The sequence below is a fragment of the Delphinus delphis genome, chromosome 13 (assembly GCF_949987515.2).
Source record: "Delphinus delphis chromosome 13, mDelDel1.2, whole genome shotgun sequence".
Lineage (NCBI taxonomy): Eukaryota > Metazoa > Chordata > Mammalia > Artiodactyla > Delphinidae > Delphinus > Delphinus delphis.
This window is the reverse complement of record NC_082695.1, coordinates 1,162,161-1,187,975: the sequence shown is the minus strand read 5'-3', so window position 1 is coordinate 1,187,975 and position 25,815 is coordinate 1,162,161. Positions and strand designations below refer to the sequence as shown.

General features: G+C 62.7%; 1 protein-coding gene across 3 annotated transcripts; it reads left to right on the top strand.

Moving 5' to 3' along the window:
* The first annotated feature begins 2,267 nt into the window (after window positions 1-2,267).
* On the top strand, window positions 2,268-23,487 carry MMP17 (matrix metallopeptidase 17). Of its 3 annotated transcripts, none has more exons than XM_060029329.1 (10): window positions 2,268-2,496; window positions 12,086-12,218; window positions 13,033-13,162; window positions 13,646-13,929; window positions 14,856-15,032; window positions 16,616-16,715; window positions 18,376-18,458; window positions 18,556-18,708; window positions 21,553-21,810; window positions 22,557-23,487. In XM_060029329.1, the coding sequence occupies exons 1-10, from the start codon at window positions 2,350-2,352 to the stop codon at window positions 22,868-22,870; spliced, it is 1,779 nt and encodes a 592-aa protein (XP_059885312.1). In that variant the 5' UTR covers window positions 2,268-2,349; the 3' UTR covers window positions 22,871-23,487. The 3 variants fall into 3 exon arrangements, with proteins under 3 accessions (XP_059885312.1, XP_059885313.1, XP_059885314.1); XM_060029330.1 differs by lacking the exon at window positions 2,268-2,496 and adding an exon at window positions 4,997-5,053 and having other exon boundaries at window positions 12,086-12,247; XM_060029331.1 differs by lacking the exon at window positions 2,268-2,496 and adding an exon at window positions 5,003-5,053.
* The last annotated feature ends 2,328 nt before the right edge of the window (window positions 23,488-25,815 follow it).

Below are 25,815 nucleotides of genomic sequence, written 5' to 3'. Positions count from 1 at the left end.
TCTCTGCTTTTTTTCTTGTAATTTTTTTTTCACTCAACAATAGGTCTGAGTAGCGTCATTGGCGCACCTGGATCTAGTTCACCCTTTCTCACTCAATGCAGTGTTCCATCTTTGGGGTACGTCCCAGCGCGGTCATCCCAGGGCAGCCACCAGCTTACACAGCAGCTGCGGGTCTTAGAAAAGTGCCCATTTCTGCAGTGGGACATGACCCCACTGCAGCAAACACAGGCCGGCAAACGGGCGCCACGGGACTCTGCCCGTCACCCTCGTCCTTGAACACAGCCAGCACCAGAGCACACAGTTAGGCAGTTTCTGGGTTTTTTTTTTTTTGGTTAACTATTACATCTCGCATCAGCCGTCTTGTACAAAGATGGGCGTGTTTTTCCAGGGCAGACACCAAGAATGCTGGGCCGTAGAAAGTGTACATTTCAAATTTTAATAGCTGCTCCCTGATGGCCTCCCAGCGAGGCTGCACCAGTGGCACCCCCTCCAGCAGCACCAAAGTCCCCACTTCCCTCCGCGGTGAGTGATGACAGATGACTTTCTCAACGTCGCCCATCTGATGGGTGAAAAGTGGCCTCTCGTCAGCGCTTGTATTTGGGCCACATTCAAATGCCAGCATTCAGGGGCAGGCTCGAGGAGAAAACAGCAGCCGTGGTGCCACACGGCCCCCGCCACGAAGTGACACGTCCCCCGACACCAAGCATCCTTGGTTCCCGCACCGTCCACCAGGCACCGTCTGGACCTACCTAGCGAGAACCAGGTCTGTCTGTCCGCAGCTTCTGATGCTTGTGGCCCTGCCGCTGCCACTGCCATGGCTCTTCACCGCCTTCAGGGCCTCCTACAGCTCCTCAGCAGCGCCCCCTCTCAGGTGCAGGAAGAACTGTGACACCATGGGGTCGACTGCTCCGGTATCTCTTCCGAGCCCCTTGCGCCAGCCCTGGCTGCCACCCACCCTCCTTCACTCTGACGTCAGCATCTCAAAGTTCCTTTAGAAAACGCCTCCCTTCCCCTCGTCAGCGCAGCTGGTCCCGCTCGTCCCCCAGCCACATGCTTGGCTAGGGATGGGCACACGGCCCACAGCGGCCAATGAGAGATGGCCGTGGGACTGCGGCCTGAGAGTCGGTCGGCCGGGTTTGCTAATCTGGAAGAATGTCGGGGGCGGCTGCCCACTCTGTCTTTGCTGCCATTTGGAGGGATCTCGCCTGAGGATGAAGCCAACACAGAGATGGAGAGAGAAACCGTATTCTGATCATGTCCTGGTGCAACTTGATCCAGCCTTGCCTGACGTCAGCCTGCTCTGAGATGGCCTAGTTTAATGAGCCCATAAATTTCCTTTCCCTGACCAGAGCCAGTCTGAGCTAGGCTTTTGCCAGTAGCACTTGAGCAAAGTTGGGGGATGTGCCTGTGAACGGCCATCGTATGCAGGGTCTTCACTGCAAGTGATCTCAGCGGGTCAATATAACGGTCTTCTGAGCAGGCTTGGAGAGTAACAGCAGGGAAGGATGCGCAAGACCCCAGCCACGGGAGGACAGTGGAGAGGAGGCTCTGCCCGAAAACCCAGCCCTCAAACCCGCAGCGACCACAGACCCACGGCCCTCGCTGACTCCCAGCTGCGCCCAGACGCCACCAGAGTCAGGGCCGCCGCCCGCGCCCCTCCTAGTCTCTCACCCCACCCCCTCCCGCAGTCCCTCCCGAGCTCCCACCCCCAGCCCCGCTGCAGCCCGGCTCCTCTCACGCCCCCAGCCCCTCCCTGCTCCCACCCCTACCCCGACCCCTCCCACTCTCCCTCCTCAACCGCCATCCGACCCCACCTCCCTTCTACCACGGTGCAAAGGCTCCCCCAGGCGTCCGCCGGGCGCGCTGCGGCTGCCGCTCCGGGTCCCCAGCCCTGACCGTGAAACAGTGCTCGGCGCGCGGGGTCCAAGTACGAGCGGTCGGGCGGGAGGCGAGGTCCGTTCCCCGGGGGCCGGCACAGAGCCCCGGACTGTGCCCCCGCCTGCATGCCTCCGCCGCCCCGGGGCCGTCTGGGGACACTCTGGAAGTGTCTTCCTTAGGGCCACCGCAGCCAAGGTCCCCGTGTGGACTCGCCGGGCGGGGCGTGGGTGAGCTCTGAGCATCCTCCAGGGGGCGCGGGACTCTGGCGGGAGCGGGGCGCGGGGCCCTTTAAGGCGGAGGGAGGGAGCGGCGGCGGCGTTCATTAACATATATTAGCATGCCCCGCCCCGCCGCTGGGAGGCGGCGCAGGGCTCGGTCGGGCAGGCAGCCTGGCGCGGGCGCGGGGCGCGCGGGCGCGGGGCGCACGGGCGCGGGGACTGCCACCGCCGCGCCGTCCGCCCTGTGAGCGCGATGCGGCGGCGCCGCGCCACCCGGGGGCCCGGCCCGCCACCTCCCTGGGCCCGGGTCCCGCCGCTGCCGCTGCTTCTGCTCGCGCTGGCCGCCCGTGGGGGCTGCGCTGCACCCGCGCCCCAAGCCGAGGACCTCAGCCTGGGAGTGGTGAGTGCGCGGCCGGGATGCAGGGCTCCCGCGGGCCGGGGAGACCCCATCGGGGCGCCTCGGTGCCTGCGGGAACTCGGACGCCCTGCACCCATTTCCTGGGCAGGAAGGCTGAGGCTGGGTCACAGTCTGAGTGTCTTACGCGCGCGCACCCGGGTCTGGGAAAGAGGCGGCGGGTCCCTCCCGGGCTCCGTGCGCTCAGAGCCCGCCGCAGTCGCCGGAGCCCGCGGAGGTTGGGGGCTCACTGGCCCCAGCCCCGTTACCGGCTCCGTGTAGCCCCAAAGGGGCCCCTGAGGCGGGTGGGACAGCAGTCGCAGCCGCCCAGAGCAGGGCGGTCCCGAGTGCGTTCCCCGTGGGAGTGGCGGGGGGGAGGGGTGCGCGCCCACAACCGAGAAAAAGACAGGGCTGCTGAGTGTGGGCGCCCCGGAAAGTCGGTGGTTTCGAGTTTGCTCCGTTGAGGATGTTGAAGACGTTGGGGAGCAAGGGAGCCGGCCTCCCAGCCCCCCGCTGGGCATGGATCTTGGCCCAAGTCCCTGTCTCCTTCCACCCCCAGGGTGGCCAGCCCTGCCTTGCCACCCTTGTCCCTGTCCTGAGCCTGCTGGAGTCCCCCTCCCATTCCCAGGCTCGGATGTAGCCGTCCCGCCTTCTCCTGCGCCCCTCCCTCAGTATCAGCTGTCCCACTGGCTTGGAAACCATACTGGGGGACTGCGCAGTGTCTTCTTCCCACACCCCTCCCCCTTTCAGCCCGCCAGGCTTGGAGCCTCCTCTTCGGGACCTGGAAGATTTAGATCAGACTTTATGGGTCTCGCCACCCCCGGGCCCCGGGAGGCCAGGCGAGGGCGAGAGCAGGGCGGTGGATGAAGCAGATTCCTTCTGAGGCTTCCGCCCCTGCAGTTGCCCTCACTTGCACAGATGAAGGGACAGGGCCGGGGACCTTGCTCCCTGCCTCTGCCCCCGGCCCACGGCAGTCTCCTAAAGGGGTGCCGATAAGGCTCCTCTCCCAGGCCAGTGGCATTCTCGAGCTCCGGGTGGCTTTCAGGCCAGTGCAGGCGTTTGGGCGGCATCCGCAGCCCCGTGGTTGGCAGGACTCGGCCACCCCCGCCCAGCTGCCGCAACCCCTGCAGCCGCCTGCGGGGGAACGACCACGGTCCCTGCTGTCTGCATCCAGACGCCAGAGGGTCCCCAGCGCCGCTTCCTCCCAGCCAAACTGCTCTGAAATCGGGATGCCTTTGCCCACCTCCTCCGGGCCCTGGGGTGTCTGAGGGCATCAAGTCTCTAGGTCTAGGCTGGGTGGTAGTAGAACCAGGCTCCCACCTTCCAGCTGTGAGGGGCCCCACGGGAGGGTTCCTGGGGGTCGGGCCCGCACGCTCAGGGCGTGGAGCTCCTAGCCCAGCCAAGTGCGTGTGTCTCGCCCAGGGCTGTTCTGAAGTTTCTCGCCGCCCACCCAGAGGAAGCGGGTCAGGTGCACACTCCGGCTCCTGGCTTGCACCGCCATGCCTCCGCCTCTCCCTGCTCCCCTGGGTTCCCCGGCAACGGGGCACTGGGCAGGGGACGTGGCTCCCCAGCCTGGAGCCCCAGAGACAGCAGGGCCCTGGTATACGACCCGGCGCATAAAGAGCAGAGGATGCTGCCCTTGCCCAGAGAGACCCCCGCCCCACCCAGGGAAGGCCAGGACCCCTCCAGCCTGAGTGAGAGAAACCTTCCTGCCTCCTGCCCCCGACTTGCGGGCCGAGGGCGGTCTCTGGTGGCCTTCGGGGGAATGACACCTCAGCGCATCAGACCCGGAGGTGCCGGAAGGCTGGGAGTACCAGCAGGGATTTGCGGGGAGGAGGGAGGACTCCCCTCCACCCAGCTCTGCACGCTGCCCCCAGGGGCCCACTGACTGGATATTCAGATCTAGGGCTGCCAGTGAGGAGAAGGGCCCCTTTGTAAGTGTGACCCAGCTTCTGCCAGACAGAGCCGTGCCCAGCGGGTCTCTTGTGCGCTGGCTGTCCCCGGGAGGGGGCTCCCCAGCCCAGCCCGCCCGAGCCTCAGAGGAGAACAAAGCACCGGATTGAGGCCTGACGCGCCGGTCCAACGGTGGGCTTTCAGGCCTCGGCGAGCGGGACAAAAGAGCCCCGTGCCCTCCTGGGGTTGTCGACTGAGCCGCAAGTCCTTCTGGGCCCGTTTTCATTATTTTATTTCTGAGTAGGTAGTACCCACAGCAGAATATTCAGACCATGCAGAAGGGTCTGCAGGGGCCGTTGTCTCCCTCATTTCCTGAGGATCCTTCCAGAGGTTGTCTGGGCACGTAAAAGGGCATGGGGACCTCGGTCCCTTATTTCTACGGATGACAACCTGCTGCCCACTGCCGCGCGCCCTGCGGTTTTCACTTCCCAGTCTATCCTGGAGAACGGTCCGTGTTGGAACGTCTCGGTCCTCCTGGTTCTTTCTTTCCACCCGTCGCATTTCACTGCACGGATGTCACGTCCATTAGCCAGACCCCCGCACGGACGGGCAGGCTGTTCCTAATAGTTCGCCATGGCCAGGAGCTGCCAGGACGCCCGCTTACTGCGACGTGAGTATGTGAGGGACCCATGCTGGGGGAGCCCAGGTGACAGGTATGCACGTAACGTATCGTATGTTGGCAGATTCGCCACCGTCCTCTAAAGTTTGTTCTCAGGTTCCTATCCCAGCAACAAAGTCTGTGAGCTCTTGTGCCTTGTACCACGCGTGCTGGCAGGTCTTTTGATGCCTGACACCCAGACGGTGACAGTGGCTTGTGGCTGAGAGTATGTGAGGGTGGCCGGGAGTAGCGGCCCAGGGGGCTGGGCAGGGGCTGGAGCTCCTGTGAGCACGTATCCCCCTCCAGGGGGTAGGGAGGGGGGTGGCGGGGGTGACCATCACCCTGGCCTCAGCCAGTCGCCTCTGGGTCCCCAGCAAGCGTCTGGCACCTCGGTGCACTCAGGACCCGTATCAGACCTGGCTTGGGGCCGGGAACACCCTCTCGGCTGCAGTCAGGGAACCCAACCGAGGGGACCAGGGATGGTGTCACTGAGCCGCCCAGAGGGGAGCCTCGCCTCCAGGTTCCCCTCCCAGAGCTTAGGACCCAACTGGGCCCCTTCCCGACCCTGGAGGCACGTTGTCAACAAGTGAGTCGTTTCCCAGACACTCATGGCCTAGGGCGTCTGGATGACTGAGAAGTCTTTGTGGTGCTTTCGGGGGCCTGTGGCGTGGGCGGGACCGCCCTGGCCGCCTGTGGTCTGAGCCCCGGGACTGTGGAAGCTGACTAAACAGGCTGGCGAGCAGCCTGGCAGCTGAGGAAATGTCGTTGCTCTTTCAAGGGGCTCCGGGGCCAGCCTCTGCTCACAGCCTGCGATCTGAGCGTTGGGCCTCAGTCTCCTCGTCTGTAAAGTGGGGCCATGAGAGCGGGGCAGTGGGGACGTTCCCTGGGTGATGCCCCTGAATCTCTCACCACAGCGTCTGCAGGCAGTAAGCTGCCTTCGTGTTCTGAGGAGGGGGTGTGGGAACAGGGACAAGGGCTTGAGGGCTCACCAGGGTCCTCCCTGATGCAGTGCCTTCCTGGGGGTTTCCGAGGGTGCTTTGCGTGCATGTGGTTTTTGCCTCTCGGTTAATGGTGGCTCGGAGCTTCCAGTGAGATGCTCTGGGTGCAGGGCCTCTGCTGAGCACGGGAGGGGTGACGGGTGCGTCTGTCACACGCTAGCCGACAGCCTGCTGTGTCCCTCCCAGGCACTGTCCAGCTCTCAGGAGGGATGGATAGTGGCCTGGGCAGGATGCGGGACCCACTTCCCCCTTTCCCTGGCCCGCCTGCCCACTCCTCCATCCTCTCTTCCCTCTGTACCCCAGTCCTACCAGTTCCTTTCTGCTCCCTGAACTTCCAAGGCTGGTTCCTGCCCCAGGGCCTTTGCACAAGCTGTTCCCACTGCCATGAATTCTCACCTCGGCTCATCATCTGGCCGGCTCCTTCTCATCCTTCAGGTGCCACCCCCCCGAGCACCCATTTAAGGAGCCCCTCCACCCTGTCTCACTTCCCCTCATAGCACAGCGGTCCTGGGAATAGGCCCTGAAGCCAGATAGCCTGGGTTCCCCTCCCAGCTCTGCACTGTCTGGCTGTGTGACCGTGGGCAAGTGTCCTGACCTCTCTGCACCTGTTTCCTCATCTGTAAAATGGTCATAATAATAGCGCCCACCTGTAAGATCATTTCAGTAGTTCTCTGTTGAGCGCCTACTGTGTGCCAAGCGGGAACTGAACCCCACAGACCCCTGTTCTCACAGCTTTCCCCTGTGGGTGCTGTGAGTAATTGAGCAGCGCTCAATAATCGTTGGCCATTAGGATCACTAATCATTTATCATCTGTGACACTTATCACGTGTTTATCTTTGGCTTTCTGTGCAAGACTGTCCCTCCTGCGTAGACAGCAGGACGGTGTCTCCCCAGACCTTCCCTGTCCCCCCGGCACCTGACACAGGGATCCCTCGGTGAGGGTGTCGGATGGACGGGTGGACCGTCAGAGGAGGTTCTGGGAGCATCCCCCTGGGGAAGATGCTGGGGCAAGGGGTCATCCCAACCGCCAGCAGCCCCTGGAGGAAGACGCACCCTGCCGGGGGCCACCAACCCCTTTAGCTCTGGGTCTTTAGCGCCCGGACGGCCAAGCGGGTCAGACACAGACTTGAGCCAGAGCTGCGCCCTGGGACCGTGAGCCATTTCCGCAGCTGCACGTGGAGGTGATGGTGACACCGCCCCGTGGGTGCTGAGCAGTGAGTGGGTGAAGGTGCAGAGCCGGCGGCACGCAGTGGGTGCCGAAGGGCCTGTTACTGTTTGGGGGTGGGGGTGGGCGCTCTAAACCACCGCCCGCCCGCCTCCGCTCCCCCAGCGCCGTGACGCTGTCTGCGCTGCCCTGGGCCTCCGTTTCCTCAACTGTGCCGTGGGGCTAACGACACCCGCTCTCCATACCCGCTCCAGACGAGGCTGGCGGAATCCAGTTAGAGACGGAGGGCGAAGGGGGCGCCGACAGTTCATCCGCCGTCCCCACTGTCCCGGCCAGACACGGGCCCCTCACGGGGCATCGGCGAGCTGACAGGCGTCCCGGGGTCCCGGTGGCTTCGCTCCGGTCCTGCTCCCACGGCCAGCGCGTGCGGCGAGCCCTCATTTCCCCCCCGTAAGTGGGGACAGCAGTGGCCAGGCCTGGGGCTGTGGGAGGGACCTGCGGGGGCACTGCACACAGTAAGCACTTCTTGTTTACCGGCACCGGCGCCGTACAGCACGTCGCAGCGCGGCCTTCCCTCGCCCGCTGGTCCACCCGTCTGTGGAAGGTTGGTTTGCTGCGCCCCCTGGGAGCCAGCAGCGAGGCCGCAGGTGCCTGCACTTGACGGCTGACCTGCTGGGCCGAGGGCCGCTCAAGACGTGAACGCGGGGCCGCTCCGTGGCGGCGATGGCCCACTGGCCTGTGACTGCGGAGGTCAGGAGGGAGTTCTGTGGTGTGTGCGTTAAACATCGTTAAACATCGTTAACGCTGTGAACGAATGCACGTTGTGTCAACCAGCGATAAACGACATAGAGAAAAACAAGACCAGGCGGGGGCTGGGCAGGGCGAATGGGAAAGCCACGGGAGGGATGGTAGGTGACTGCATTTGCGGTAGGGGCCGGCGCCCCACTTCCTGCCAGTGCCTTGGGCAGGACACCCACCTCTCTGGGCCTTGGTTTCCCCATCTGCAGTAATGGCTCAGCTCACGGGGGTCCTTGCGGGGAGGAGGGTGAAAGCATGTCCTTGGCTGTTAGCGATTCTCCAAGGCGGGGCAGCCCCTGCGGGTTTGGGGCTCCCCTCGCTCCCACCCCTCCCCCCTCCCCTCAGCCTTCTGGAAAGTTCACCCTCTGCCCACACAGCCTCGTTGCCCTGGAGACACGGTAGCCGTGGTGACAGTGAAGGGAGGACCAGTGGTTGAGCACAGGAGGGGGCTGGCCCAGGCGACCCACAGGCTCTGCAGGGTATTGGGGGGCAAGGGGCAGGGCCCCCACCCCAGGGGCCGTCCTCATGCGGGCACCACTGCGGTGGGTGCAGGGATCGGGGCTGCGCGGGCTCCAGGGGCAGCCGAGGCAGGGCTTTTGTCAGCCTTCGCCCCATGCAAGGACCCGGCCCTGAGGACGGGCTCTCAGCCTGGTTCCTCTGTGATGTTCCAGCGTGTACGTACTACCAGGAAAAAAAGTGAAACCCCGGCCCTTCGGGAATTTGCTTGTCTCACCTGAAGAGGGGAACGAGCTGGCAGGGCGAGAGGGAGAGAGAAAGAGAGAGAGAAAGGGGCTGTCCAAGACGCCCCCTCCCTCACAGGGCTCTAGGGTGACTGTTCCTTCCCAGCAGGGATGGGGGCTTCTTGTCGGGGACACTTGTGTTTCCACTGAAGGCAGAACAGGATGGCTCAGGCTGGGCTAGGGTCCCCGTGGGTTCTTCAGGCCCCCCGATCCACGCATCACCTGAGGGTCGGTGGCTGCCAGGGGCTCGTCCTGTTGTCAGACACCTCCTGAGGATTTCCCCCAGCGAGCCGTCCAGGAATCGACACAGAAGCCCACCGCCACTGGTGGGGCCACGGGGAGGAGGTGGGCCCGGGGTGTGAAGAGAAGGGACGGGCTTTGCGATGGGGGAGGGAGCTGCGCTGGGGGCAGGTGGGATGTCTGAGCCCAAGCCTGCGGGGAAAGGGGGAGGGAGCCCCTGCCTCCCGCCAGCCCCTCAGATCTGGTCCCTTCTTGTGCTCCTGCGTGCAGCAGGAGCTGCAAGCTGCAGTGCCCAGGGCCCGGGCAGGCGCCAGCAGCTGCCGGCCGCGGTCGGAGCAGAGCTTGTCCCAGGCTGGCACAGGCCCTCAGCTCTGCCCTTGTTCTGACCTGTAGCTGAAACCTCCTGCTTTTCAATGTTAGCAGACGTTTCCAAACCACCTGAGGTGCTCTTGAGGCCTGAAGCCCAAAATGCGCTTGGCCTTCGGGCCAGGCTGCCCAGCACCAGCGGGCGCAGCTCCTCTGTGAGCCCCATGGAGCCCCGCGAGGGCTCAGAGCGGGGCTCTGCTACGATCAGACGCCCAGCTGTTATCCCAGCCTAGAAGGGGACAGCCGGGAGACGGGTGGTCCCCCCAGGCTGTCTCAGCCCCTGCCCACCCAAAGCAACTGGCCTGGGTGGGGAAAGGCGCTTGCCTGGGTGGACCATTACCTGGTAAGGAGAGTGGGGACAGCATCGTCACCCAGCATCGTGTCCGGTCTGAGGACACCCCGGAGGGATTCCTCGTGGTGCTGGGCGCCTCCAGGCTCTGTAGCTCAGTCCTGCAATCCTAACAAAGAGCTGCAGAGTGTGTGTGTTTTCTGACTTTCCGAAAGAAAACGGCAGCATCAAAACCTTAAAGCACATGTAAAACTTTCCCCCAAGATGTGCAGCCACAAGCACACATTTTTAAAACAATTTTTATCGGAGTATAGTTGACTTACAATGTCGCCTTAGTTTCTGTTAGTACAGCAAAGTGGATACAAATACACATCTGTAACCGGGAATGCTCTCAGACACTGATTAGCCGGGGGACTCAGTAAATCCTGTTGACGGCTGACGGGGTGCATTTAAATGTGTTTGAAGTGATGTGAAGGGCGGTCCTCCCGAAAGAAGGGTGCTCGGGGTGGCAGAGGCCTCAACAGCACAGCCGGCAGAGCCGGGTCGGGGTGAGCCTGCCCGGCCCTCGTGCTCCCCTCGTCTGGGCACAGGATGTCACCCGGGTGTCCACCGGGAGCGCCCCTTGGTTGCTGTGCACTGTGCTGCCTGGGTCGAGGGGGGTCTCCCTGTCCCCCAGTTCTGTGCATTCTGGGGGTTCCTTCAGGAGTTGGGGAGGAGGTAACGGAACAGAGAGAACCCCAGCAAGGACTCAGTGTTTCCTGGAAAGGAGGGAATCCAGCTAGTCTGCTGCAGGTGTATGCAAATTATATGCAAATCATTGAGGACCCTCCTGGTCAGTTACATTCCCTGGGAATTCCAGGAGGATAGACCCCCTCCCACTGAGCACCCTCTGGGCCCCCTGTGGGGTCAGATCCCTGGGGCGGGGAGTCCTCAGGCAGGGGCTGCAAACTCGCAAGCTTCTGGGGGCCCTGCAGGTAGCATAAATGAATGGAAGATTTTTTACATGTCCACCAAAAAAAAAAACAATAGACCTGCAAGTCGGTGCATTTCTTGAAGCCTGGTCTGGGAGGGGGTGGAGCTCAGAGAATCTCCCAAACCCTGCCTTCCACCCACCTGTGGGTCATCTGAAGCTGGCTGATGAGCCCACCCCTGGCATTGCGTCCATATGGCTGAATGCTTTTTTTTTTTATCCTTTAGGACATTTATTTATTTATTTATTTTGACTGCGTTGGGTCTTTGTTGCTGCACGCGGGCTTCCTCTAGTTGTAGCGAGGGGGGCTACTCTTCGCTGCAGTGCGCGGGCCTCTCACTGCAGTGGCCTCTCACTGCAGTGGCCTCTCTTGTTGCAGAGCACAGACGGGCTCTAGGTGTGCGGGCTTCAGTAGTTGTGGCACGTGGGCTCAGTAGTTGTGGCTCACAGGCTCTAGAGCGCAGGCTCAGTAGTTGTGGCGCACGGGCTTAGTTGCTCTGCGGTATGTGGGATCTTCCCGGACCGGGGCTCGAACCCGTGTCCCCTGCATCGGCAGGCGGATTCTCAACCACTGCCACCAGGGAAGCCCGGCTGAGTGCCAAGTCACATGGCTTGGGAAGTGGGCATGAGAGCCGTGTGGCAGCTGAAGAAACAGAAGCCCCCCAGGAGGTCCCCACGGATGGCATCAGTGCCTCCCTGTCCCCTGGCCCCCCACAGATGGTAAAGGGGTTCTATGTGTGTCCGTGGTATAAAGGGTTGCCCCCCATTCCTGCTCAGAGGACCCCCACTGGGGCACTTTGCATCAGAGCTGTCCGCTGACAACACACACCTTATATGGAGGGTACCTGTGTCAGGGCTGATGTGAGCATTTCCACGTTCTAACTCTTCATATCCTCACATCCATAGGCGAGGAAACAGCCCAGAGGGGGTGTGACTTGCCTCAGTTGCACAGTGAGGAGGGGGCTGGGTGGGATTTGCACCCAGGCAGCCTCGCTCCAGAGTCTGGGCTCTTAACTACTGTGCACATGCAGCTCATAACCGGATTCCTAAAACCAGATTCTGAGCCCATTGCCCTTCTCAGCACGGGTTTCAGACCTTGGGTCCTAAACTGCTGCCTCACAAGCCAGCTCCGGGCCTGAATTGGGCGCTCACGATGTTAAATAACCTTTTAAAAATCTCACTTCCGGAAGTGTCCCCTGGGCATTTTGCTGCCTCAGGAGGAGTGAGGTGGGGCAGGCTGCCATGAGCAGTCGCACAGGTTGTGCACTGCTCAAACCCACCCATCTAAGGGGCATCAAGTTTATTAAGACACTTAGGCAAGGAAGGAGCATGAGGCACTGTGGGCTACTGGGCAGGGGCTGGAGTGTTGATCAGGGCTAGGAGAGGCCTGCCCCTCCCCACAGTGATGGCCCCAGGCAGGTGGCTCTTCTGTGGGGCTGAGCTCCCCCTCCACCCCTCACTGTACTCTCTGCCCGCAGGAGTGGCTGAGCAGGTTCGGCTACCTGCCCCCAGCAGACCCCGACACAGGGCAGCTGCAGACGCCAGAGGAGCTGTCCAAGGCCATCGTGGCCATGCAGCAGTTTGGAGGCCTGGAGGCCACTGGCGTCCTGGGTCAGTTCTCAGGGTGCAGTGGGAGATGGGTGAGCTGAGCCCAGTTCCTCCTAACTGCCCCCTCCAGCCTGCCCTGCTCTCCTGGGATGGAGGGAGGATTCCCGCCGCATGGGATCCCTCCGTCATCCCCTCCCCGTCCCCGGCCGTGGGCACAGCAGGGGGTGAGTGTGTACCAGCCGCACCCAGACCCCCTTTCCACACTTTCAGTGGGGTCTCAAACTCCATGCCACGGGCCAGGCAGGCCAGCTGTCGGAGTGGGGTCTGGCCACCCATGCCCCAGCTGAGTCGCCCCATTGGGGTGCTAGGCCTGTGCTGTTGAAACTGCCCGCTTTCCAGGAGAAACCAGAGATCTGGGGGGTTTATGTGAGCACCCCACTTTTTACATTTTGGCCACAAATTCCAATTTTGTAAAGACTTTTCGAAGGGCCAGCTGATCAAAACATGGCTGTCCCCGGGCCTCTCGGGAGTAGACACGTGTGTCACACACAGACCCGGTCGGGTGTGTGTCCCATGAGATGCAGGGAACGTTGGCCGACGGTCCGAGTTGGGGCCGTGCCCCCTCCGACTGCTCAGATCCCTGCCGTACGTCAGTGAATGCTTTGAAAGCCCCCACTCCTGGCCTGTGGACGCACCCCTGGCAGGGGGGCCCGACATAGCTGGAGGCCTGGGCCTTGTCGCCCTAGACCTGGTGCAGAGCGAGGGGCCGGGACTGGAGCTTGGGGCCAGCTCTCGGGGAGCTGCTGGGAATCCCCGGTTGGGGGTGCGCGTGCGCTGGGCCTGGCTCCTGACCCCCGCCCGCCCGCCCGCCCTGCAGATGAGGCCACCCTGGCGCTGATGAGAACCCCGCGCTGTTCCCTCCCTGACCTCCCAGCCGCAGCCCCGGCTCGAAGGACGCGCCAGGCTCCGGCCCCAACCAAGTGGAGGAAGAGGAACCTGTCATGGAGGTGGGCAGGCGGGGCTCCACCGGGCCTGGCCTTTCCGGGGGTCTGGGCGTCGGCCAAAATGAGCACCCACAGACCGGGGCTTAAGAGACAGGAATTTATCCTCTCGGTTCTGGAGGCCAGAAACCCGAGGTCCAGGGGCCACAGGTCCCTTGGAGGCTGTGAGGGAGAATCCGGCCCAGCCCCTGTCCGGGTGCTGCCAGCAGCCCTGGGCCCGTGGCTCTGATCCTTGCTTCCGTCTTCACGTGTCCTCCTTCCGCGTCTGTGTCCCCTTCTGTCTGTTGTGAGGACACCACTGGATTTAGGGGCCACCCTATTCCAGGATGAGCTCATCTCCATCCCCGCCCCAAACCCCCTTTCCAAATAAGGGCCCCGGTGCCCCCCACCGCCCCGGGGCAAGCTGTTCCAGGGAGCGCACTCCAGCCTGGGGCGGGGGCACTGGGCCTGTCCCTGTGACCGACCCGGCTCTGACCCCGCCTGCCCCAGGGTCCGCACGTTCCCGCGGGACTCGCCCCTGGGCCGCGACACGGTGCGCGCGCTCATGCACTACGCGCTCAAAGTCTGGAGCGACCTCACGCCCCTGAACTTCCACGAGGTGGCCGGCAGCGCCGCCGACATCCAGATCGACTTCTCCACAGCTGACCACAACGACCGCTACCCCTTCGACGGCCCCGGCGGCGCGGTGGCCCACGCCTTCTTCCCGGGCGACCACCACACCGCAGGGGACACCCACTTTGACGATGACGAGGCCTGGACGTTCCGCTCCTCAGGTGCGTCCGGGTTGGGGTGGCCCCGGGGACCCCGCATGACCCCCAGCCCCTGACAGAGCCCACGATGGTGTAGGGAGCCACACCAGCCCCCCAGGAAGAGGAAACCGCCACGGGTCCCCTGCCTAAAGCCGTGGGCACCTGTCCAGCTCAGGACAGCTCTGCCTCCAGCCGTCTCTGCACGGGCAACCCACCTGGCGGACCCGGGCTGGGCTCGCAGGCCTGGGACGTGACTCCGTGAGCCAGGCTTATCCTCCCCCTGGTCCAGCTCCCAAGCGGGAGTGCAAGCTTGGAAGGCCTCTGAGGCCTCGGCACGCCATCACTTCTAAGTCCCATTGGCCAAAGGAGTCACGGGCCCCTAGCTTCAAGGCGGGACGAGGGGCAGAGCCGCGTGGCACAGGCTGCAGGTGCGGGCGGGGGAGACGGGGGCCTCGTGGCGTGAGTCTATATCCCAGGCTGGGGAGCGCATCCCAGCTGGAGGAGCCAGAAGTGGCCCCGTAGAACCTGTGGGTTTTATGCCTTGATGGGAGCCCAGGCCCATCCTGTGGGGCCTGGAGCATCTATTCAGTGCTGTGGGGTTGAGGGAGCTTACAGTGACCCCTGTAACTTGGGATCCTGACGGCCAGCAAGGCCTGAAATATTTACCACGTGGCCCGTACAGAATAGTTTGCCAACTTTACTGTGAGGGGCACGTGGGAGGTGAGGGGGACCAAGAGACCCCCGGGGCCCGAGAGGCCACTGTGAACTCCACAGGGCCTCCTAGGAAGCAGACAAGCCCTGAGTGACTCCATAGGACCCGTCTGTCAGACCGGGGCCTCCTCTGTAACCAGCTTGGCGGACTCATCTCACCTCACCCCACGGGTCCCGTCCCCGTGGCCCAGCAGGAGCTGGCGGTGCCTCCCTGGGCTCACTGGCTCCTGTGTCCCCAGATGCCCACGGCATGGACCTGTTCGCAGTGGCTGTCCACGAGTTTGGCCACGCCATTGGGCTGAGCCACGTGGCGGCCACACGCTCCATCATGCAGCCATACTACCAGGGCCCGGTGGGTGACCCGCTGCGCTACGGGCTCCCCTATGAGGACAGGGTACGCGTCTGGCAGCTGTACGGTGAGTCCCCCCCAGAACCATCACGGGTCGCCCGGGGATGGGGACAGCGATGCCGGGGACCCCAGAGCACAGAGCCCCACGGCAGAAATGCCGGGGACCCCAGAGCACAGAGCCCCACGGCAGAAATGCCGGGGACCCCAGAGCACAGAGCCCCACGAGAGGGCTGGTTCTGTCTTGTCTGCTGCGCGCTCGGCACCTGGGGCCGCCTGGCACACGCTGGCTGCCCCGCGGTGTGTGTAGAATGAATAAGCAGGTGAGTTGTGTCGCCAGGGGTCCCTAGGACCTGGGGCCCCCGCTGCCCTCTCCACGGAGCTCATCCCAGAGCCCCGGGCAAGATCCCACGTCCAATCCCCAGACGGTTTCAGGTTGTGACAGCTGACGTTGATGGTGACCCAGGGCCCATGCAAAGCACTTACATGTATTAGGTCATCCAGTCTTTACAACCTGTGAAGTAGGTGCCACATCCCCACTGAGAGACGGGAGCGCTGAGCCAGGACTGAGCCAGGGCCAGCTCCGGGCCCCCTTCTGCTGGGGACACATCAGGCAAGGTGGCAGAAGGAGGTCTGTCCTGGGAGCTGCGAGAGCAAGGTGGGGGTGATGAACCTCCCCCAGTCACCCCCCTTCTCCATGCTGGTCTCCCTAACCCCACGCCAGTCTGCCCCTACCCACAGTGGCCAGAGCAGTCGTCTTAAGGCCTGGGACCGGGTGCCTCACCTCGGAGGCCAGCCTCACCTCATTCCGCGTCGCAGCCTCTCCCCCCGCCTGGACCGCCCCACCGCCGCGTCGCTGTTGCCCCAGCGCTTCCCACCTTCTGGCACCTGTGCGCGTCCTTTACTGACGCACAGTTTACGGTTTTTACCCTTTGAAAGCGTTTGGTACGTTCACCATGCTGCTCAGCCGCCGTTTCTCTCCACTTGCAGAACGTTCTCATCCCGCCCCCCTTTCCCGCGCCCTCCCACCTCACCCATGAGCAGTCACGTCCCATCCACTCCCCAGCCCCCGGCAAACACTCGTCCCTTTTCTGTGTCTCTGGACTTGCCCCTTCTGGACGTTTCACATAAATGGAATCGTACAATGTGTGGCCTTTTGTGTCCGGCTGCTTTCACGCAGCGTGTGTTTTCCGGGGTCCTCCCCGGCGTAGCGTGCATCGGTGATTCATTCCTTTTGACAGCCGATCACTTTATTTATCCTTTCTTCCGTTGGTGGACATTTGGGTTGTTTCCACCTTTGGGCCATTATGAATAACGCTGCTGTGCACATTCATGTACAGCTTTTTGTCTGAACACCGGTTTTCTGTTATTTGGGGCCTGTGCCCAGGAGTGGAGTTGGGGGGCGGGGGGGTGTAAACCCTCCCTTGAGTCAGTGGGGCACCTGCGCCTTCCGCTCACGCATCCCGAGGCTCCGGCTCCAGGGACGGAGTCTCCCCTGCCCTGCTCGCCGCCGCAGCCCGGCGCTCGGCCCGGTCAAGACGCGGTGCCACCCACCCGATGGCCCCGGCTCCGTCCTGGCGGCTCCAGGAAGGGTGGTGGGGTCTGCGGGGAGGCGGGTGTGCTGGGCCCGATGCAGCCTCCTTGTCTCCACAGGCGTGCGGGAGTCCGTGTCCCCAACGGCACAGCCAGACGCCCCAGAGCCCGAGGAGCCGCCCCTCCTGCCGGAGCCCCCCGATGATCGCGCGAGCACCCCGTAAGCCGTGGGCCCCTTGTCTCCACTCTGCGGCCAGCACGGCCCCCAGCAGCGGCTCCGGGTCCTGAGCTCGTGGGGCTTCTGGGCCAGCTGAGCCCTGAGTGACAGTTAGTTTCTTTTCTTATGGACAGACAGTGGAGGGGACCCCCCGCTCACCCCAGCCCAGAACCGTGCAGAGGCCTTGACTTTCAAATGTGCGATTTCCTCTCACCCTTCATCCCAGTCAGTCATCGACAGCTGCGTAACAAGCAGCCCTGCCTCGTGGCATGAAACCCCCACTACATCGTGAGGCTCGTGGGTTCTGTGGGTCAGGAACTCGGACAGGGCACGGTCGGGGGTCGGGGGTCGGCTCCACGGTGTTGGGAACACCTGCTGGGGGCTGGGATCGTCTGGGGGCATCTTGCCTCAGGTCTGGTGCCTGGGCTGGGCTGACTCGAAGGCTGGGCTCAGCTGGGCACCATCTGTGTCCCGTGCCGGAGGTTGGATTCCTGGAGTGGCTGTCCCAAGGGAGCATCCGGAGGGCTGGCAGTGCTGGAGGCCGTGCGGCAGCTGTCCGCCTTTTAAGGCCCAGCTTGGATTCGTCTAGCCCCGTGGTGAAAGCAGTCAGAGCCTGCCTACTCTCACCCCCCCATCCCCCAGTGGAACAAGTGCCACAGAATCTGCAGGGAGGCGTCCCCGTCCACCCCTCCCACCTTTGCCCTCACAGCCTGGCATGCCGCCGTGCCACCTTCACGCTCACACAAAACACTAAACACAAAAATACAAACAGAAGTCTATGTATTTAGGCTTCCGTGGTTTGGTTTGTTTCGAGGTTTGGTTTTCCAGACGTGGGATGTTTTCATGCTTTTCTCACTCCGCTGTATGTGGTGAATGGCCACTGAGGTCACAGATGTTGCTGTAACTTGTGTTACTGTTGGTCTTCATTGCACTTATTTATTGAATAAGTAACACCTGGCAGCAGTGCGCGATTCCAGGGGCACAAAAAGCAACTCACAGCGAAGTCAGTCCTCGCCGCTGACCTGCCAGCCCCTCCCTGGGGCAGACATTTGTGCGTGTGCGTGTCCTTCCAGAGAGACTCCACACGTGTGTAGAAAGCCCAGTGGGTAGATGTACATGTGTGAGCCCAGGGGATGTCTCCTGTGCCGCTCCGCGCCTCGGCTTTGGCCCCAGGGCCCGTGGAGGCCTCTGTGTCTGTGAAGATGCCTGGGTCTCGGGGCTGAGCTGCACTGCGGTACGCGTGTGCCCTGCCCTGTTTCTGAGTCCTGGATCGGCGGGCATTTAAGCTCCTGACCTTTTGTCGTCACACATGACGTTGCTGTGAGTACTGTCCGTGGACAGGGCTCCAGACTCAGAATCGGGGTCCCGGCACGCGCGCTCCGCGCTTCTGTAGAAAGTGCCCAGCTGGCTTCCCGACGCTTCTCTGGCAGCGTGGAGAGCGCCTGCTCGTCCAGTGCGCTCGCTCAGCGATCCGTCTCGCATCCTGCACGGCGAGCGTGGGGCTGTTTCACCTGCTTTTCTCTCTTGACTAAACTGCTGTGGTCGCTGGGGCTGCAGGCGGTGATGCGGGCGTGCAGGGTCCTTCGGGGATGCTTGTCCCCGTGGCCTTGCCCAGCCCAGCTCCCCGGGGCAGCTCCCAGCCCGGCCCTCTCTCTGCCCCCAGGCCCGGGAAGGACGTGCCCCACAGATGCAGCAGCCACTTTGACGCGGTAGCCCAGATCCGAGGCGAGGCCTTCTTCTTCAAAGGTAACCCCCTCGGGGTCCAGCGGCCGCGGACAGAGGAGCAGAGCCCACCTGGGCCCCAGGCCGGCCACCTGCAGCCCCACCCCCTGTGTCCCCCCAGGCAAGTACTTCTGGCGGCTGACCCGGGACCGGCACCTGGTGTCGCTGCAGCCGGCACAGGTGCACCGCTTCTGGCGGGGCCTGCCGCTGCGCCTGGACAGCGTGGATGCCGTGTACGAGCGCACCAGTGACCACAAGATCGTCTTCTTCAAAGGTGGGTGCCCCCCCATCTGGGTGCCTGCCGGGCATCGCTGACCGGGGGCCGCAGCCCGCGCTCCCCAGGACCCCCAAAGCTCGCGTCCACGCAGGAGGCCAGTCCTGTGCTTTGCTCTGTGGGTCCAGAGCTCAGAGCAGAGAGGCTCACGTTCACGTGTGCACTCAACCGGTTTGTAGTTATTGAGCACCTGCTGTGTGCTCTGCACTGTGACAGGCCTTGCAGGCACACAGTGGGCAAGACACGAAAATCCCTGCCCTCATTCTGGGCCGGGGGACACACGATAAGCGCCTGCAGGTAATGAGGGAGTTAACTTCAGGTGGACCTGCGGGACCAGCATACCAGGCCGAGGGAGCTGCCAGTGCAAAGGTCCTGAGGCAGGAACAAGCTTGCTGATTGAAAGAACCTGGAAGAGGGTGATGAGGCTGGATCAGAGTGAAGGGCGAGGAGGCGGGGGTGGGAAGTGCAGGTCCTCGCCAGGGGCCGCGGGAAGGAGCTGGATTTAGCCTAAGAGCAGGGGGAGACTGCTCTCCCATCTCAGTCCAGGGTGACAGGTCCACTGGAGGAGGGGTGTCACTTCACCCTCAACAGCCCCGCTCCCGGGCGGGGCTGGGGTGGTGGTTCCTGCCCTTGGGGAGCGTGCTGTCTCTTTGGGGAAAAGGCAAGGTGCCCCGCCTGCAGCAGGAGACTGAGCCCTGCCAGTTCTGTGGGCGCCTCGGGGGCCGTGAGCCTTCCTCAGTCTCACGCACTGCTGTGCAGCTGTGTTTTGGGGGTGTAGGGTCTGTAGCTCCCCAGAGTGAAGCCACCCTGCTGCCCTGACCCAGGCTCTCCAACCTGGCCTCCCTTGTGTGGTGCCTGGGCTCGACCCCTCCACACTCACCCTGACGCGCCCCCTGACAGTGGAATCACCGTCTCCCAGGCTGGATGTCAAGGGCCGGCCACAGTCATGGTGGGGGCACCTGTCTGGCATCTTCTAAGTAACTTGGATTATTTCTTAACATTTAAAAATCGGGAGATCCCCACGAGAAACCACAGCTCCAGACTTGAAATGTGAGACAGTGTGGGCACTTGGGGCCTCTGCACTCGCCTGGCAGCGTCCGCTGGAGCAGGTCGGGCTGCCCGGTCGACGTCACCCCACGTGTGCCCACTCAGAGGAAGTCCTCACGGCCCTTCTCGTTGTGATCGACGGGGCCCTGTCTGCAGCTGTGCCGTCGTTTCCTTCAGTTGTTGCCAGTCTCTGACAGATGATCTTTTAGAACTTATTGTTAATTGTGGTAAAACACACACACACACTGTAAAAGTTACCGTCTTAACCATTTATAAGTGTAGAGTTCAGGGGCACTAAGTACTTTCATGCTGTGTGCACCCGTCACCACCGTCCATCTCTAAAGCTTTTTCATCTTGTAAAGTTGAAACTGTCCCCATGAAACACTAACTCCCCATCCCCCCCCCCAGCCCCCGGCACCCACCAGCCTGCTCTCTGTCTCCATGGACTTGCCTGCCCTGGGGGCCTCATATCGCGGAAGCACACGGGATCTGTCTTTTTGCGACTGGCTTATTTCACTGAGCATCACGTCCTCAGGGTCATCCACGGTGCGGCAGTGGTCAGAATTGCCTTCCTTTTTCAAGGCTGAGTCGTGTTCCATTGCGTGGATGGAGCACATTTTACCATCTGTCGATGGACACTTGGCTTTGCTTCCACGTCTTAGCCGTTGTGAATAAGGCTGCCGTGGACATGGGTGTACGGATAGCTCTTTGAGAACTTGCTTTCAGTTCCTTTGTGTATATACCCAGGGGTGGGGTTACTGGGTCCTGGCCTATTTCTTTCTCCCACAGCAGCCGCTCCCAGTTTACATTCCCACCAGTGGTGCCCGATTCCCCCCATCCTCACCTACGCTTGCTGTTTTCGGGGGGCGGGTTTGATCGTGCCCGTCCTACTGGGTGTGAGGCGGTGTCTCGTTAGGGTTTCGACATGCATTTCCCTGATGATCAGTGATGTTGAGCATCTTCTCGTGTGCTTACTGACCACTTGAATATCTTCCTTGGAGAAATGTCTATTCCAGTCCTTTGTCCAGCCAAAGATTTTTTTAATGTTTTGCTTCTTCTTCATTTGTATCTTCTGTTTTCATTTGTTTCTTTTTCCATTTGTTGTTTTGTTTGTTTCTTTGGCCGCACCTTGCAGCTTGCAGGGTGAAAGCACAGAGTCCTAACCGCTGGACCGCCAGGGAATTCCCTCATTTGTTTTCGAAATAACAGGGTCGATTAGTTGCTAAACCGGGCGGGAGTGGGGGACATGACAACACATACCCAAATTTGATTCCCACCCGCCTGCGGCGGAGCAGCTGAGGATGTGTTTCCAGAGCACAGAGTCAAGGACACCCAACAAGGGTCTTAATCACACCATTTCCCAAAAGCTTTACGTGCGGATTTGAAGTTCTTGGTGATTTCTAAAGCTCTGCTTCTGTGTAATCTGACGAGGCTGCACACGTGCAGGTCCGGTGGGCCTTCACCCGGCGCCCTTCCTGCTTTGCCCGTGAACGTGCTCAGCCCGCCTCACAGCAGAAGTGGACAAGGCCCCGCTGACCGAAGTGGCTTCTCGGGGTGGGAGCGGGTAGTCTTGCCCCCTGGCTGTGACGCGGCCGCCTCATCTGGCCCCGCCTCCCCAGGCTGCTGGCACGTGTGGGACCCCTGCCGGGAGCACAGCAGGCGCTCGGTGAACCCTCCTGGGACTTACGCCATGGGCACTGCGCATCGGGGTGCCCGTCTGTGGGAGGAGCAAGGGCTGGGGCCCTCGCCCGGCGGGCTGGGCGAACCCCGGCCCACGGCTCTTTCTCTCGCCCCCAGGAGACAGATACTGGGTGTTTAAGGACAATAACGTAGAGGAAGGATACCCGCGGCCCATCTCGGACTTCGGCCTCCCGCCGGGCGGCGTCGATGCTGCCTTCTCCTGGGCCCACAATGACAAGACTTATTTCTTTAAGGACCAGCTGTACTGGCGCTACGATGAGCACACACGGCGCATGGACCCTGGCCACCCCGCCCAGAGCCCCCCGTGGAGGGGCATCCCCAGCACGCTCGACGATGCCATGCGCTGGTCCGATGGTGAGCCGGGCGCGGGGGGAAGGGCGACTCCGGGGCAGCCTCAGCACCCACACCTGGGGAGCTGGGATCCAGCGGCAGATGCGTGCGTCTGCTCCGCCCCCCCCACCCCCGCTGCAGACACCACCCGCCCCCAGAGGGGCCCCTGGGTCGCCCCTTCTGGCTCTTGTTCACCTCTCGGGGTCCCTTCCTCGCCCCCGTCACCCCTCCAGCCATAGCAGCCTTGCCTCCTGCTCTCACACACACACCTCAGGGCCTTTGCACCTGCCGTGCGTCCCCCCCCCCCCACCCCCGCCAACACTTTCCCCACCGGCTTCAGGCCTCCGCCCAAACGTCATTGCAGCGCCCCCTGGCTGCAGTGAGAAGTACAGCACCCTCCCACAGGGGCAGCTCCACCCCTACGGGAAGTTTCATTTGTTCTATTTGCAAAGCCATGTCCCCAGTACCTAGAACAGCCTGGCACATTGTAGGCCCTCACTAAATAAATAGCAGGGGAAAGCAGAGGCCATCTCGTCCATCCCCCTGCCTCCAGGCGGCTCCTTGAGCTTTCCCAGGCCTGCAATGCTCTGAGTGCCCACAGATGGGCTCCCCGTAGGCTGAGACCAAGACTCTGACTCTCACCTGAGACATTCTACGTCCGTCCTTCCTACTGGCCCCGCAGCTCTCTGTATCCCGTCCTCCTGCCGTCTACACCGAATCCCGCGTGCTGCAGCGGCCGGAGCTCAGCTGCCTGCCCTCTTCTCCCCCAGGTGCCGCCTACTTCTTCCGCGGCAAGGAGTACTGGAAGGTGATGGATGGCGAGCTGGAGGTGGCGCCCGGGTACCCGCAGTCCACGGCCCGGGACTGGCTGGTCTGCAGAGACCCGCCCGCTGACCCCGAGGACGCAGACGGAGAGGCGGGGGCCCACGCCCGGCCGGGGCAGCGCGACCACAGCCGCTCAGAGGACGCCTACGAGGTCTGTTCCTGCACCTCCATCGCCGCCGCAGCACCGCGGGCCGCGGGCCCACTGCTGGCCGCGCTGCTGAGCCTCCTGTGGACAGCGGCCCGGGCCCTGGCGCTGTGACATTCGGCGCTGGCCTGCGACAGGACAGAAGGGGCTGCAGTCCAGAGCCACAAAGTGCAAGGACTGATGCCCGCCCCTCCAGCGCCGGAGCCAAGCGTCCCTGCAGAGCGGACCGCGCCTTGCAGACGGGGACGGCGCCGCCAGCCCCCCAGGCCGAGGCCACCGGGTGCAGCCCCCCGACTCGGCAGAGGCCAGCAGAGGGCGCTGCTCCCCGGGCGCGGATGCTGGGGGAGCTTCCGCCTGGCCTGCCTGCCCTCTGCCAGCTGGGGAGGTTGCGTCACGGCCCGGCCGGGCTGGGGCCGGAAGCCGTCCTTTCGGTGAGCGAGTGACTGAATCTCACGGAGACTGACCGAGGAGCCAGGGGTAGGCTGGGCTGGGGGCGTTACATCGGGTCCGCAGACCCTGGCAAGAGCAGCCCGGAGGCCCACGGGCACCGCCTCCCCGTCCCCTGCCGCAGAGCCGCCCCTGGTGCTTCCGCCCGCCCGTGGGGCTTCCTCTCCTGGTCCCAGTGGGCCTGCCGGCCGCCTTGACCAGGGCAGCCGCCTCCACGGGCGAGCCCCCAAGCTGGGGCCGTGGTGGGCTTCCCTTGTGACGCGTTTCAGACAAACACGATCTCTTCCTGCTTTGTAACGGCTCAGGCTCGGCTCCCTGACGCACTCAGGCGGTCCGAGCGTGGGCGTCCTCCGGGGCCTGTGCAGCCCTGGCCCCAGACCACCTGCACTCTGGGGTGGGGGGCCTCCAGGGAGGCCTGTGCAGTGGTCACCAACACCTTCCTGCCCAGCGCTTACTTGACGACTCCATGACCCCTGGGTCATTACACCCATTTCACAGATGGACAAACTGAGGCCCAGCTCAGGGAAACGAGCCTCCTGCCCGCAGGCAGGGGTCGGGCCGGGTCAGGTGTCAGGACCTGGGGTTCTGGCACGTTCGCCCAACCCTCCCTGATGGAGGTACTGCTCCCTGATGGAGTACGTGCAGGTACTGCTCTCAGTGCGGGACGTGCAGAACGAGACAAGGTTTTGGGTGGGGCACCTGGGACGCTGTCTGCCACCCCGAATGCCCCTGAGGGCCTCCCAACAGGAAGTGCAGGGAGGTGGCTCCGTCCCATTGCTCCTTCTGCTTCTGGCTTCAAGGCCAGGATGGCAGCCACCGCTCTACCACCCGGAGGGGCAAAGAGTGGGAGCTGTACCCCCTTCACCCGGGAGGGCGACCTTTCCCAGAAGCCCTGGCTGCCTGCCCGCTCTCACTGGCAGGGAGCGATTCATCAGTGCTTCTCCTGGGGGTGCGTGGACATGGGGGTGGGACGGTCCTTGCCCGTCCCTGTCGCAGCCATAGATAGCCCCAAAGGTAGGGTCACCTGGGTTGAGAACCTCTGGTCTAGAGGAATCAGCACCCCTCCCTGGGGCTGGGGCAGGTGAACACCTGCAGCAAAAATGGTGTCGGTTAGAAAGAGGAGAGTAGGTGATGTGAGCATCAGGCCATAAGGGGGTGCGAAGAGCCCCTGCAGGGGCCGCCTTAGAGCCGGGGTTCTCCAGGCGGGGTGCCCAGCCAGCAGCATCGACATCACCCAGAGCCGGTAGAAATGCAGATTCTTGGGCCTGGCCCTGCCTGCTGATCAGAAGGCTGGGGGTGGGGCCGGCCATGTGTTACCCTCCCCCGCTTTCTGCGAGTGTGATACACGGGGAAGTTTGTGAACAGCTGCTTTCCAGGGGGCTCCGGAAAGGCCGCCTGAGCCGGGGAATGAGCTGAAACAGCGAGGAGGAGCTGGTTGTGCAGCGATCTGAGGGAAGAGGCCGGCCGGGGGCGCGGGGGGGCCGGGGCAGGGCAGGCGCACACGTCCTGGGGTGCAATGGGCCTGCCCAGCAGAAGCCCCTGCATCCTGGAGGTTTTCCAGGAGGAGAGCGGGAAGCGCGAGGCCAGCCCACGTGGGGCGTGGGAGGCTGCTGGAAGGCACTGGCACTCGTTCCCTGCATCGTGGGAGTTACCACCACCCCCGCTCTAGGGTGAGGCCCAAACGTTCGCATATTCAGGAGAGAGCTCAGGCTCCCGCAGCTGCACACCTCCACCCCTGCCTGATGCCCAGGTAGCAGAGGCAGGCTCAGGGCCCATCCTGGGATGCGTGGATGCCATGGCCAGGCAGGCAGTCTCCAGGCCAGGCCACGTCCCACATCCGTGTGTCCGCCATCTGGTCCCTGGGCCCAGGAAGGGTATCTGCCCGTCTTACCACACCAGATGGACTAAAGGTGCCTCCTGGGGGAACAGGCTACCTCTGCTCATCAAGGACGCCCCCCCCCCCCGGGGTCCCACTTCATTCTCCAGCAGCCTGCAGGGGGGTGGGGGGGCAATCCTAGGCCCTCGTGTATTTGGGGAAACAGCTCAGATAGGGTCCCCAGGTCCCCTGGGCACACAGCCCATGGGTCAGAGCCGGCAGTGGACCGGGTCTACAAGAACCCAGGCTCTCTCATGGTGGGTGGTGGTCTTACTCTTGTGTTAAAGCCAAAGACCATTTTATCAAACGTTCCCACTAATTCTGTCTCACATGAAGTAAACAGTAGACACAGAAGTGGCGCCTCTCTGTGTTCAGTCCTAAAGGACAAATTAGCAGTAAAAGTAGTGGCAGCAGGAGCTGCTCCCACCAGGGGCTGCGAACCAGGGGTCTGGGCACTGAACAAACCCATGGAAACACTCGGCTTGAGCCCATCTTTTTATAAATACACGTGCTTTCACATTCTGAAATAGTCTCATATATACAGAGGAGATGCAGGTCGAGTACAAGACTTTTTTTTTCCTTACCTAAATTATTTGGGAGCACACTGATGACCCCGGACACTTTTCTATATATTTCCTGCAAACTAGGACTTTCTCTCAAGTCTCTGTAAAATCAAGAACTAATAGGACACATCAGACCCCACTTGGTTTCTGCATTTGTCCCAGCAACATCGTTT

Excerpts from the sequence above, each read along its gene's own strand:
- MMP17 (XM_060029329.1), top strand. The coding sequence starts at position 2,350 with ATGCGGCGGCGCCGCGCCACCCGGGGGCCCGGCCCGCCACCTCCCTGG. Across the intron at positions 2,497-12,085 it reads AGGACCTCAGCCTGGGAGTG|GAGTGGCTGAGCAGGTTCGG; the intron begins GTGAGTGCGCGG and ends CTCTGCCCGCAG. Across the intron at positions 15,033-16,615 it reads ACGCGTCTGGCAGCTGTACG|GCGTGCGGGAGTCCGTGTCC; the intron begins GTGAGTCCCCCC and ends TTGTCTCCACAG.